This window comes from Zootoca vivipara, chromosome 9 (assembly GCF_965207765.1).
Source record: "Zootoca vivipara chromosome 9, rZooViv2.hap1.1, whole genome shotgun sequence".
In the NCBI taxonomy this organism is placed as follows: Eukaryota; Metazoa; Chordata; class Lepidosauria; order Squamata; family Lacertidae; genus Zootoca; species Zootoca vivipara.
The window spans coordinates 5822457-5837076 of NC_142592.1; the positions used below are offsets into that span (position 1 = coordinate 5822457).

Here is a 14620-nt window from a genome sequence, read left to right on the forward strand (position 1 = left end):
AGCATGTTTTAAGTCCACCTCCAACAGCAATGCATGCTTTCATTATGCAATAAGGACTGGCTGTTTATAGTTAAAGACGCCCACTGGAAAAAAGCCAATAGCCTATAGTGCTCTTCCTCAGGAAAATTTAAGCAGCTGTGGCAATGTAATTTAAAACCTCTCAAAACTTTGCTGCAGTGCCTGTACTACTTGATTATACCATGAGTGCTTGGTGCCGTCAGTTCTCTAAAGGAATCACTTCGCTACAATATGAAAAAGAAAACTGAAATGCAAACCTGGAGGCAGCCTGAAAGATCCAAGTAGATGAGCTTGCGACACCCTCTTTCAGAGCCGAGGTACAGTAAGCCATTGTCTGTGAATTTTCTGCAATAAGCTAAACTTAAATACTGTAAATTGGGGCATCCCCTGTGCCAGATAAAAGAAGAGGTCAGTTACTGAGATGCTGCATACATATTTCTGCTGCAATTTGATACTGTAGCTAAAAAGCTTTCTAAGAATAAGGGTGGATACTGGAATTTAATGGGAATATTCACTTTGCCTGAATACAAAAAAAGCTGTGTTTCACTTTTCCTTGTTGCATGTATTTTACACTGTTTAATAGAATTATTCACGAGCCAAATCGATCTTAAATGAAACCTGATTTTAAAATGATTTTCCTTGGTTGTAAACTCAAACATTTGCACTAAATTAGAAATATATGATCTCAACCATTTGAAGGACCAAGTTGTAACATTAACTTCACGTTGTTTTTTTGTGTGTGTTTGAAATGAAAACCAGAACTCTATCAAAGGATATTAAAAGCATAAAAGAATTAAACATAATGTTAAGCCATCCCTGCTTGTGTAATTGTTTCCATTAAGGTTTAACACAGCTATTCTAACAAAACAAAAATACAAAATAGTTGTGTGTTCACATAACAACCTAAAGCTGTAATACTTTGCTCTACCTGGAAGTAAGCCTCATTGAGCATGGTGACATTTTTGAGTAAATATGCACAGGATTGCACTGTGTGACTTATTAATGGGAAACATTTATAACATCTATCCACAAAGGAAGTTGGTTAGACAATATGCATAGCAAATGAATACTCTGAAACTGTACTCTCTGCAACTTCATTTTTATAATAATACATATTTAGGCATTATCATACTGAAGAGTATTAATTTTATACAATTATAAAGTAGTCGAACTAAAATAAGAGATGCAATGCCGCAATTACCACAAATGAAAGCTTGCAGAAGAAAAAATATACTGTATGATTAGGAGTAGACAACATGCTCTGCAACCAATTTTAGTTCAGGAAAACATTTAAGGCAACTTCACAAGTCAGCAAAAGCTAAGCTGGGAACACCCACCATGATGAAAGTATGACATCATGACCACTGCTTGTAAGACTTGGACTTTTGTGGGAGGGAAAACTTTACAGACAATAAGGGTTAAATTTAAAGACTAATATGGAAAGAAATATAAACAGTAATTATTTACTTTTGTATTAAGACAAAAAGGCAGGTAAAGCATTCAGATAAACTGTTCTGTGAGAACATAAACACCTAAGATCTTCCAGTGAAAGCACATTAATTTTTAGGGGTAGAAACTGTGGGTTGTATTCATTATATATATACACAGTATACAGTACATCATTATACATTCATTATACATCATTATGACAATGACAAGTAACAATGAATGGTAACAGGCTTCATCTTCTCTTGCCAAAGTTAAAATGCTTCAGCTTGTATTAAAGGTAAAGGTAAAGGGGCCCCTGACCATCAGGTCCAGTCGTGTCCGACTCTGGGGTTGCGGCGCTCATCTTGCTCTATAGGCCGAGGGAGCCGGCGTTTGTCCGCAGACAGCTTCCGGGTCATGTGGCCAGCATGACAAAGCTGCATCTGGCGAACCAGAGCAGCGCACGGAAACGCCATTTACCTTCCCGCCAGAGCGGTCCCTATTTATCTACTTGCACTTTGATGTGCTTTCGAACTGCTAGGTTGGCAGGAGCTGGGACTGAGGAACGGGAGCTCACCCCGTTGCAGGGATTCAAACCGCCGACCTTCTGATCAGCAAGCCCTAGACTCTGTGGATTAACCCACAGCGCCACCTGGTATCTAATATTCTTTGTGACAAGAATGGGAACCTGTGGTCCCACAGATGTTGCTGGACTCCCAGTTCCCATTAGTCCCAGGCAAGTGCAGCCAATGTTCGTAGATGATGGGAGTTGTACCACAGCAACATCTGGAGGGTCATAGGGCCAATCCCTGCAATGGGTTTTAATTATACTTTGTTCTTCTAGACTTCAGGTGTCTGTTAATATAACAATGTAATAAACAAATAAGTATTCAGAAGTCCCAAATGCATGGCAGAATCAAAACAGGCTTTTTACAACAATATATTTCACAAACATTTCTATGAAAATGTGTGTGTGCATCCCTTTCAAAGAGGAGGGAGATTAGGTTACCTTTTAGGTCATTTCATTTCCCTTGGAGGGATGCTGTAATAGATGTCTCAACATATGGGATGTATTGCATCCCCTATACTTGGCATTCACGTGGCAGTGCTTTTTGTGTGAATCTCTTCAAAGCCCTGACTGAGTGAAGCCAATCAGACAGACAGCAAAGGAGGGTTCAAAATGGGGATAATGTTTATTAAGGAAGTGCAGGCTCACCATGAATGAGCTTTGTTTGGCCCAGCAACATCATAACATAACCAGCTGTATGATTTATAAATGTTACTGAAGAACTGTGTTAAAATATAACATAGTACACAAGCTGCACCTGGTTGAGACTGCCAACAACAGAAAACTGGTGCAAAAACTAAGGGTTTTGTGGGAGGGTCTTAAAGGAAATTTTAGTCTGAGCTCTTTGCGTGTTTTCTTTTTGTGGTTGCAGGAGATAATGTGATGAGGACAACATACTGTAGCTTGGCAGGCAATATAACTATTGCAATGTTCAGATAGGAAAACTACAATATGGTAGGCTGAAAACAAAAAGTTCATTCACACTGATCCAAACACATTAGTGCTGAGATAGAGAAGCTAAAGATGATACAGCTAAATTTAAATGGAATATAATTTTTTCATGGGGAGATGTCAGCATTTGAAAAAAGGCTTTATGAACTTGGAGGCTCCTTTGAAAATACCACTAGGCCACATTGGACACTAGAAAATGGCATAAAGACATAAAACTATACAGATCAGACATTTAAGGAGATTGTCATACTAGAGCTGATTCTAGCTCACAGCAAGAATTAACCCAGCTTCCATTTGCTGCTGCACACAGAGGAACATGGGCACAAAGAACAAATTAGCTACTGTATATTCCTGCGTATAAGACTACTTTTTAACCCAGGAAAATCTTCTCAAAAATCGGGGGTCGTCTTATACGCCGGGTCGTATTTCTTATACAGCGAGTATATCCCAAACTCTATATTTTAACTGGAAAATTTGGGGGTCGTCTTATACGGCCAGTCGTCTTATACGCCGGAATATAAGGCATTTAACAATCTCCCTATATATTATATAACATACTTTATTTCAGTCAAGCAAATTATGACCAGTTGAGATGCATAAGGAGGGAGTCCAGGCTAAACATACTGAAGGCTTGGTTCCCAGATGTTTGATCATATTGGTTGCCTCCTCTGCACACGTTTCGGCTTGTCAATATCTTTCTTAAATTGTGATGCCTAGAACTGAACACCAGGTATGGTCTGACCAAGGCAGAATAGAGCAGTACTATGACTTTCCCATGATTGGGGACACTATATTTCTGTTGATGCAATCTAGAATAGCATTACAGTGGTACCTCGACTTATGAATTTAATGCGTTCCGAACGCACATTCGTAAGTCGAAAAAATTTGTAAGTCGAATCCCATAGGAATGCATTGGGAGAAAAAGTTTGTAAGTCGAAGCAACCCTATCTATAAATTCGTAAGTCCAAAAAATCCTATCTAAACCACATCCAAGATGGTGGACGGAGCTCCGTTCGTAAGTAGAAACATTCATAAGTAGAGTTATTCGTAAGTCGAGGTACCACTGTAGCCTCTTTGCTGCTACATTACACTGTTGACTGTTAAGCTTGTAGTCTGCTAAGACCCCTAGACCTTTTTCATGTGCTACTGACAGACCAGGAGTCCCTCATCTTATATTTGTGCAGCTGGTTCTTCCTGTCTAAGTGTAGAACCTTACATTTATCCCTATTGAAATTCATTTAGGTAGTTTAGGCCCAGTTCTCCATCCTGTTAAGGTAATCTCCAATCTGGATTCTGTTTTCAACACTTCTACAGCATTAGATACCCATCCCAGTTTGGGTGTCATCCACAAATTTGATGATCATCTTCTCAGTTTCATTATCCAAGTTGTTTATAAAAATTGTTTACCAACAAATGCCTCCCATTTTTCTTTCTTGGTAGAATCATCTGCATCTGCCTTCATTATTTCACCTTTAAGAAACTTCCATCCATCTTAGACTCCCTTCTCTTTGAGTATTTCTGACATACAGTGGGATCTCACAAAGTAGTTCCTCAAGTTTGTTAAGGAAATCAGCCTTCTTAAAGTCCAGAGTGCCTGTCCAACTACACTCAAGTTTCCCTTGCCTCTATAAAATGAAACTCAAGATGACATTATTGTTTCCTCTCACTGTTCCCTGTACTTCCACTCTGTTCCTCACTGCTGGTGAGGCCTAGGTGCAATATAGTTATGTGAATAGAAAACATGTGGCCCTCCATATGTTGTCAGACTGCAGCTGCCATTAGGCCTAGTGAACATGGCCCATTATCAGAGATGATGGTAATTATAGTCCAACAACATCTGGAAGGCTGCAGGTTCCCAATACAAGATGTCTCATTGAACTCAGTGAGCCTTATGCTTCACAATTTGTAAGGGAGCTTCAGACATAAGATTTAGACTAGTTTGCGTTGTGTCTATGATTCTTAAGGGATATGCATAGTATAGAAGGGAGCAGGGGAGCAGCTGGAAGATGTTTTTGAAATTCCTGCCAAGAACCTTTTAGAAGTCCAATATCTCACACTTTCCTATTATAGCTTTCCCTCATCATGTCTTACCATGCATCCGCATATTAGGGGATTAATCAGGCACATTGTGAGCTTCAGGGAAACTAACAGAGAATTGGATTTAATGGCCTATTTTAATTAAATTCACTGCAATTTACCTTTAGAAGATGTGAACTGCCTCCTTCAATTTGCTAACCCTGGTGTTTGATAAGCATTTAATTTGCTAGTATAGCCTTGCAATCACTGGCATAGAGGATTTGTTCTGCCCATCTCCTCCTGCATGGTCCTTTCTCCCTCAACCTATTCATCGACATCATTAGGTGAGGTGCTTTGATGTGCATCACCCCCATGCAAAACATGGTGTGAGGGCTTTCTCAACTACAGCAGCTACTTTACATTTGCCAAGTAAATTGCAGTAAAATCAAATATGCTATTAACACACTTCTCTTTCGTTGCCCAAATACCACCAAAGTGCCTCATTTAGCATGCAGGTGTATAATAAGGTAATCATGGTGCTCTATTCAGCTCTAACCAAATTTATTTTATGGTCCTTTCCCAATCTGTTGTTTAGAAGTACAAATAACTGAGGCTATACATACATACCTGGGAGAAGTCGCACCGAAGTCAATGGGACTTATTTCTGAGTGCATCTATAGGATTGGGCTGTGAATATGTCATTTTCAGCCCCCTTATCTGTCAGACTCAGAAAGTATCTTGTGTTTGTGGGCAAGAAGGGGAGATTAGCAACTGGCCCCTCTTGCAAGGAGGCATTAATAACCTCCCTGGCCCAGCTAGTTGTCCGCTCTCTGCTAGTTTTTATCAGTCCATATTCTCAAGCCTTACTACTGTCAGTTCCAACACAGCCATGAAGTCCTCAGCCACCCCAGAGCCAGCTGCCTTGGCAGGGATGTTGAAGTCTCCCAAAACGAGTGGTCAATGTTTTATTGGAGAGGGGTGCTGCCCCTGCTTTTTGATCACTGTTTTATTTGGGAGAGGGTTGTAGTTATATTAAAATTCAGAATTTATTTATAAAAACATTTTTTTTTTACCTTGACAGAAGTCTTAGTGTTCCATTTGTGATATCTGTGTGAGATAAATTTAAGTAAAGGATTGCCGGGCAACTTTCTGTTACAAGCCTTATTAGTTCATCCTGTTGAATAAAGAAAATCATAAATGAAATTGGTTTCATTTTTTAAAGTAAATAATATGGCTCTATAGCAGATGCATTTTTCAGTTCACACTATACTTCAACAGCACACCTAGACATCTGATAACGCTAAATATCATTATTGCATGTCCAATTTATTATCTACTGTAACCACATTCTTAATGTAATACAACATATAAATGTAACTAAGAAAATCAGAACCTTTAGTTGGAATAAAAGACCTCTTTTGGTTTTCAAAATGGTCTCCTTAAATTGTTGTTTCTGGTCCGCATTTGGCCCATGGTCTGCAGGCTCCTCACATCAGTGTAGACTGAAGCTGGAAGTCTAAACAGCTTTTCCTTGATTACAAACCATGAAATCAGATGGGTTTCCTATTCAAACTTCATAATATTTGGACTTTAGCCATGTTATGCTACATAAATAGAGCACAGATTTTCATTTTAAAAATGTTGTGTCTTCTCTAGAAATCAAAATTAGAACTAAATTTTACTATATCTGAATTAAGGTAAAGGTAAAGGGACCCCTGACCATTAGGTCCAGTCGTGACCGACTCTGGGGTTGCGGCGCTCATCTCGCGTTATTGGCTGAGGAAGCCGGCACGAAAACGCCGTTTACCTTCCCGCTTGGAGCGGTACCTATTTATGTACTTGCACTTTGACATGCTTTCGAGCTGCTAGGTTGGCAGGAACTGGGACCAAGCAACAGGAGCTCACCCCGTCGCGGGGATTTGAACCGCTGACCTTCTGATCAGCAAGCCCTAGGCTCAGTGGTTTAACCCACAGCGCCACCTGGGTCCCATCATATCTGAATTACATTAAGGCTATTTCAAATTTGTTATATGAATACTTACATTTAACCCTTGGCATTCAGTGACATTTAAGTCTTGCAAATTCTTACAGTGAGCTAAAATAAATATAACACCAAATTAGTATCTTGCATTAGTTGAAAACATCAGCTAATATCTAGCAGTTTTCAGTAACATAAACCCAAAATCAGCAATGCAATGGGAAATAATGAGATATATTTTATACCAATGGTCAGTAACACTGGAGATATGTCATTTCATTGGGATTACACAATGTTTTCATTGTTAAAGATAGTTTTGCTTTTTTCAGCGACACCCCACCACACACACATCACCAAAGGAATGTAGTTATTGCTCTGTTAACACACATTCTCAAACAGTAAGATAAGCCACCCTGTTGAGGCTTGGACAAGCTGCCTGTGACAGCATGTCACTCCTGTGACAGCTCCTAGACTTGATTGGGTCAAGAATGTAAACTTAATGAGTGTTGATACTATGAGTGAATAGGGAAATTACAAGCCCTTTTCTGAACTAAGGTTTTGTCCTGGGACATCTCAGCCCATGCTATGGGTCCATCTTGTTTAATGACCTCACTTTCCTATGATCCCCTTTCCTCCAGGATGAAAAGAAAATGCAGGCTACTGGGCAAACCTCTTTGTCCATTTGGTTTTAGAACTAGATCATATTGCTATAACACTGGAACCCAGAGGTGAATGGGGCTTACTCCCAGGTAAATTTGTATAGGATTGCAGCCTACATGTACAGGACAGAGTGAATCAACATCTTATCCTGTACACCAGGGATAAGAAACCTGTGACCTCCAGATACTGCTTGAACATGACTCCCATCACCTCTGACCATTGATGGTGTTAGCAGACATTGAAATGGAGTCCAATGACATCTGGAGGGCCACTTTCCCACCCATGTTGTTAGGCTGCAATCCCAGACAGTATTTTCATGGAACATGGTATTGTACCAGACAAGGCAGTAGAGCAAATATTTAGAAGCAGGCTAAGAAGAATCGTAAGATCATGAGAGGGCAAAGGTCAGTGGTAGAACATCGGCTCTGCATGTGTACAGAAATCCCATGTCCAATCCCCAGCATCTCTAGGAGAAAATTATGAAGCCGTGGAGACTCTGAAACTCTGCTGTCAGTCAGTGATAAACCAGGGCTGGAAAACCTCTGGCCTGTGGAAAGACAGAGGTTCAAGAGCAGCATCGGCAGTGGACAGGCTGGGCAGGTCCACCTTCTATGTTTCAGGGGTGGACCAAACCTTCATAGTCTTTTCTCTGGTCTGCCCCGGAAGCCCTTCTCCCTGGGAGCCAGACAATATGATGGCCATCACCTCTGACCATTGATGGTGCTAGCTAATTCCAGTTCCACTGCCCGACTCCGCCCTCCTACCCAGCCACATCAGGCAGATTCCAGATGCTTCCCATCCCTTGCCCAACAGTCATGTCAGGCCACAACGACCACCAGGTAAACCAGCAACAGGGTATCTTTAATGTGGAATTCACCTTTTTCAAAGGTGCCACACACTGGGTCAACATTTTAATCAAGCTACCCACAAAGACCTAAGCTCTCTTTCCTGGGTAGTCACTGCTAGTTCAGACTATTAATGTACATCACTTTACACTTGTTTAAAAGGGCAAATGAAATTCAACGTAATTCCCATTCACTCGCTTTCATTTAAAACAGAAATACCAGGCAGTTCACAAACAAATAAACGTCAACAGCAAAATAATAAGAATAAAAATATAGCTACCAAAAATAAAATTACATTGTAAAACAGCTACAATAAAATAATACCCATAATAAAAATATATAATAAACCCTTTAGAACAGCATAAGAGTTGCAACAACAATTACTACCAAACACAAGCAACCAAGCTTGGGAACCCCTAACCTCTCACAATATCAATAAAAAGAAACAAATAAATAAATACACAAAGGACCTACCCATGTGATGCTGACACAAACCCCCCTACACTAAGAATAGGCAACAGAATGATAGAACAATATCTTCATCTCTTTCCTTGCCTCTCCTTTCCCCCATCAGGCATAGGCAACCGTTGGCTCCCAGATGTTTTGGAACTATGACTCCCATGATCCCTAGCTAACAGGGCCAGTGGTCAGGGATCATGGGAGTTGTAGTTCCAAAACATCTGGGAGCCAAAGGTTGCCTATGCCTGCCCCAACTGCAAGATGTCTGACAAAAATGTCTCTCACCATACGTAAACAAGCTGTGAAAAAGACTATGGATTGACTTGCAGAAAACAGATGTACCATTCCCTGCTTTTCTGTTTGCTTTGTACCACAACACTCGCCAATAAAAACTAATTAAAAAAACAAAAAACCCGAGCCATCCCAAAAACAAATCAAATCAAATTACTACAAGAGATGGAAGTCGGGAGATCAGGGAAATGCTTTTTAAGCAGGTGTATCTTCAAGAGTCAATGAAATGCCAATACTGATGGGGCACTGCATATTTCAGCCAAGAAGGGCATTCCATAGCACTGCTGTCACTAAGGAAAACGGCTGCTTCCATGTTTACTGCAAGCCAATAATAATCAGACTATGGCAAAACTAATTGGGCTCCATTTGTTGACCTAAATGCCCTTACAAATTCATTCCCTGAGTTCCCAGGTGATTCTGTATCAGATATAATGGTGTGTGACATCATTATTATTTGATAATAAATAAATTATTTATATCTCCATTTAGGAGGGAAGCTCACCATTATTATCACAGCTGAAATTATTTTCAATATACAATGTGCTAATTATTATGGAAAAAATGTTGAAATGGTCAGCTTTAATTATAATTATAATTTCATTATAATTTAGGACACCAGTCGTGAAAGACCTACATTGGCTCCCAGTACAATTCTGATCACAATTCAAAGTGCTGGTGCTGACATTTAAAGCCCTAAATGGCCTCGGCCCAGTACACCTGAAGGAGCGTCTCCATCCCCATTGTTCATCCTGGACACTGAGGTCCAACTCTGAGGGCCTTCTGGCAGTTCCCTCACTGTGAGAAGCGAAGTTACAGGGAACCAAGCAGAGTGCCTTCTCGGTAGTGGCACCCGCTCTTGTGGAATGCCCTCCCATCAGATGTCAAGGAAATAAACAACTGACTTTTAGAAGCCATCTGAAGACAGCCCTGTATCAGGAAATTTTTAATGTCTGATGTTTTACATTATATATATATATATATATATATATATATATATATATATATATATATATATATATGCTGTAAGCCACCCAGAGTGGCTGGGGAAACCCAGCAAGATAGGCGGAGTATTATTATTATTATTATTATTAATTCTAGGGTAATATCTCACTAATATTCTGCTTTTCTTCCAACACAGCGATTCCTCATACCCTTGCTGTGCCTCCTTGATTCAGAACCACGCTAGTTAAAGGCTTCCAAACTCAGATTTCAAAGGAATACTCTGACTGTTCCAGCTGTTGTACAAAATAATTGGGACCAGCTGGATGTCAGGATGCAAGTGGTTACAATTATAATACTACTCTTCTTTTGTAAAGCAGCTGACTTTAGGAAGACGAGAAATGGAAGTTCAAGAAACAAAGCAAATAATGGAAAGTCAAGCGGCTTAAGAAAAGCATCCGGCACTGTCAAGCGCTACACCCCAGGCCCCCCATGTGATGTGTACACCTATCTTCATGACAAATACTTAGACTGCCAAGAAAGGAAACTGACATTTGTATTGTCTGATTGGCCTGAAGATTTAAAACACATGCTCCTAGCAAGAAATAGAATTCGCAAGCTGAAGAACAACATGTTTTCCAAGTACACAAAATTAAAAAGTCTAGATTTACAACAGAATGAGATATCAAAAATTGAAGATGAAGCTTTTTTTGGTTTAAATAAACTCACTACACTTTTACTCCAGCACAATAAATTGAAAATTCTGTCAGAGGAGGTGTTTATTTACATGCCTCTTTTAATTTATTTGCGCCTGTATGATAATCCATGGGACTGCAACTGCCAGACAGAAACTCTTATAACGATGCTGCAGCTTCCAAGTAACAGGAACTTGGGAAATTATGCTAAATGTGTACACCCAACAAAACTAAAAGGTCAAAAGCTCAAGCAAGTAAAATCAGAGCAGCTGTGCACTGAAGGAGAAAGACCAGACCCTCCTATTCCAAAACCTAAACCCATCAGACCTGAATTCGACTCTTCTCTCTGCCACATTTACATGTTTCCTGTACAGACACTGGACTGCAGGAAAAAAGGTCTGTATAAGCCAAATACATATTACTTTTTAGCTGCTCATTAATGACCATTAAAGTTATCATTATGAAACTTTACCCAAGGTAACAGAAAGGTGGGGTATATTTTGAAACATATTTCAGGCTGCAAGCCTTTTGACTGTTACCTGAGAGTAAGCCAAATAGAATCCAAGGAATTACTTGTCAGTAGACATGCAAAAGATTACTAGCCCAAGCGGTGGAATTTCTTACCTATCCATTATCCATTATTATTATTATCCATAACAATCAATAGACTTATGATAAAAACTTATAGCATCCTGATTACAAAATAACAAAAGTGGGCATATGTTCCTTAAGTGTGTCAGATGCAAGCAGCCTGGAAGTAGGATGAGCATGTAGCCCTATAATACATTTAGCATAAAAATATTAGTGGTTTAATCACACAAATTGTGTCATCCTATAGGAGAAGCCTGCATCTACCTAACATCCATGACTATGAGAAAATTAATTTAGAGTAAAAATAATTTAGAGTAATTTATCTTTCAAGCTCCATGTCTTGTAACTGACCCATGTCTACTCAGAAATAAACCTCTTTGTATTCAATGGTGGGCTCCCAAGTAAGTGGAATTAGGACTGAGGCATTACAGTAATTTGTTTCTACTTGAATTTTAAAAACCAATGGACTGCATTGTTCATTATTGCCATTTTCAAATGGAAAGAAGTTATCTCTCTTGTTACCTGTAGACTTTATCTGTACTCCTCAGTTACATTCCAAAGCTTTTTAGCAAAGTAGGAAGAACCATCTGGATTCAATGGTCATAGGTTTGGCTCATGGGATTAACATTTGGCTCATGAGATCATTTTAATTCAATGGGACTTGCCTCTTAGTAGACAGGGTTAGAATCGCAGCCAGAGATATCTTTATGATGGGCCATTAGTCACTTAATTAACTTGGTTTTTAAATTGCCACAAGATATTCGTTTCTGCGTGCTGCCTTTCTAGACATTCATTAACTTTGAAAAAAACACACAGGGAAAGTAACTGAATTGCAAATATTTGCTGATACCTGAGACATTCATGTCTATCATATACAATGATAAATAAAAATGTTTAAAATATTCATATATTGGCATTAGCAGAAGATTAAATGGAAAAAAGATTTGTGCAAAATAAACCAATGGCAGCAGAACATAAAATACTAGATGAAAGTTTGAATGAATTTTGGATTGGATTTAGGGATGTTTGTACACCCCTAGGTTCCCTGCCCAGACAAATTTAAAAACAATAGAAATTAGAGAATAACATCTGGAAGGCAGCAAAATATTATCCATATTCAAACTCCTGCTCTAAAAGACCATTCATTCACCAACCTGTCAAACTGCATTCCCCAAATCTGACAAACACACAAGCTATCTACAAACTAAATAAGCGCCATATGAGTTTTAAAAAGTGACCCAAGCAAAAAAGTGCAGAGGAAGACAAACTTCTCAATTTTGTTTTGACAGAAAGACAATATGTGAATTGGTGAATCAATAGCAACATTCTTCATAAAAAGTAATTCAATAAGGCAGCCAGAAAACAACGCTCTACATTGTCGACAACATGGAAATGACCCTTTTTGGCACAATCTGTACTACCTGTAGATTTTTAAGATGGTTTCTTTAGCACGTCAGTTGGTTTACTTTGTTTCAAACTCTCGGTGGGTACACTGATTCTCTGAAGTTGGTGATACACAAACTAAAGGAGTAATGGGCAATGTATCTGGGAATAGGATATGCACACCAGGCTGCCACCTTACTGAAGCTAAGTAGGTCTGAGTCTGGTCAGTGCTGGATGAGAGACCATGTAGGAACCACACATATGGTACCTGGGATTCCATAATGGAAGAAAGGTGGGGTATAAATAGAAGACAATATTTTTTAAAAGCAGTCTTAAAAACAAAAGAAGACTTAAGAATGCACATGAGTAGTCTATGTTGGTATATGGATAGATGGGAAACTATGTTGCGGTGGGGACTATGGCTTTCCATAATATATATGTATATATATTTCTTCTTTCCTTCTGAAGAATTAAAGAAAGTTCCTGGTAACATCCCTCCAGATGTAGTTAAACTTGATCTATCTAACAATAAAATCAACCAGCTACGACCTAAGGAATTTGAAGACATGAATGACCTGAAGGTATTAAACCTCAGTAGTAATGGAATAGTTCACATAGACCCAGGTGAGTAAACTTTATTATGATAAAAACCATAATATATCAAACTACAGTGAGTTTTAATAAATGCTTTCATGATACAAGAGGTGGCTCATTTCCTCAAAATGTTTTTTTATTAATTATGAAATAGTAAGAAATACAAGTTGAATATCTATCAAATCTAAGAGAATTCTACCTATGGGGAGCAACAACGGTCACTGATTAATCAGATTGTTTTACAGTGCAATATTATGCATGTCTTCTCAGAAACAAGCCCACTGAATTCAATACAACTTACTCCTAGATAATCTCTATTTTGGGTCTGGTACAGAAGACTCACAATGATGTTCAGAACATTGTGCCTCTCTTGTTTCCTTAAAACACAACCACAGTGAATCTCAGCCAAGGTTTAATAGTACTAACACTCTATGGTTGTTGTTATTTCTACACAGTAGATATGTAATCCTAGTGTTTACATTTTTTGAACAGCTGCATTTGCAGGACTCATGAACCTGGAAGAATTGGATTTGTCAAACAACTCCCTGCAAAATTTTGAATATGGAGTATTAGAAGATTTGTACTTTTTGAAAATACTGTGGCTTAGAGAAAATCCTTGGAGATGTGACTACAACATACATTATCTTTTCTACTGGTTGAAGCACCACTACAGTGTTCACTACCATGGTTTGGAATGTAGAAAACCTGAGGAATTCAAAGGCTGGTTTGTTGGGAAATATGTCAGAAGCTATTATGAAGAGTGTCCCAAAGATAAGCTCCCTATTTACCCAGAAACATTTGAACAGGATACTGACGATGAAGAATGGGAAAAGCACAAAGAATATCCAGTTCAAACAGGAAAGAAACATGGGGTAATTGTCACTGTAATAGGTTAATTTGATCACTGCCACGTTCAATCCTTTAATATTTTTGTAAGAAAAAATGGTAGTTTATATTTTTGTTAAATGCAGTGTATGTTCAGGAGGGACTATCTGTTAAAATATTTTTTGGTACTAATCACATGATGACATTACCTGCTCCTTATAAACTTACTCTTTTTAATCTGTTTTGTGTCATCTTTGCCTAACTGGTAACCATTTGCAAATTTTTAATTAATTGCAAATAAATCACTGCAAATGATTTATTGCAGTGTAATAAACTAAAACTCTTTAGAGAGTTGGGCTTAAACATCCTAAAACTGAAA

The 14620-nt window shown here is 38.7% G+C and overlaps 2 protein-coding genes across 7 annotated transcripts in view; one reads left to right on the top strand and one right to left on the bottom strand.

The window, feature by feature from the left end:
- FBXL13 (F-box and leucine rich repeat protein 13) overlaps nt 1-14620 on the bottom strand; it is a 62556-nt gene that overhangs the window by 20197 nt on the left and 27739 nt on the right. For all 6 annotated transcript variants that reach the window (XR_015945881.1, XM_088652127.1, XM_088652125.1 and 3 more), the window contains 3 exons: nt 7024-7076; nt 6055-6155; nt 276-405 (listed from right to left, as the gene is read on the bottom strand). Coding sequence is in view for 5 of the 6 variants with exons in the window: in XM_088652127.1 (XP_088508253.1) it covers nt 276-405; nt 6055-6155; nt 7024-7076 (284 nt within the window). In the remaining variant the exon portion in view is untranslated. The remainder of the gene's footprint in view (nt 1-275; nt 406-6054; nt 6156-7023; nt 7077-14620) is intronic.
- Nucleotides 195-14478, top strand: LRRC17 (leucine rich repeat containing 17). Its single transcript, XM_035126782.3, has 4 exons — nt 195-335; nt 10353-11244; nt 13291-13446; nt 13909-14478. The coding sequence occupies exons 2-4, from the start codon at nt 10488-10490 to the stop codon at nt 14310-14312; spliced, it is 1317 nt and encodes a 438-aa protein (XP_034982673.2). The 5' UTR covers nt 195-335; nt 10353-10487; the 3' UTR covers nt 14313-14478.

Bases quoted from the DNA above. Each gene is read 5' to 3' on its own strand.
- LRRC17 (XM_035126782.3), top strand. From the start codon at position 10,488: ATGCAAGTGGTTACAATTATAATACTACTCTTCTTTTGTAAAGCAGCT. The intron at 11,245-13,290 runs GTCTGTATAAGC...TTCCTTCTGAAG, and splicing joins ACTGGACTGCAGGAAAAAAG to AATTAAAGAAAGTTCCTGGT. The intron at 13,447-13,908 runs GTGAGTAAACTT...TTTTTTGAACAG, and splicing joins AATAGTTCACATAGACCCAG to CTGCATTTGCAGGACTCATG.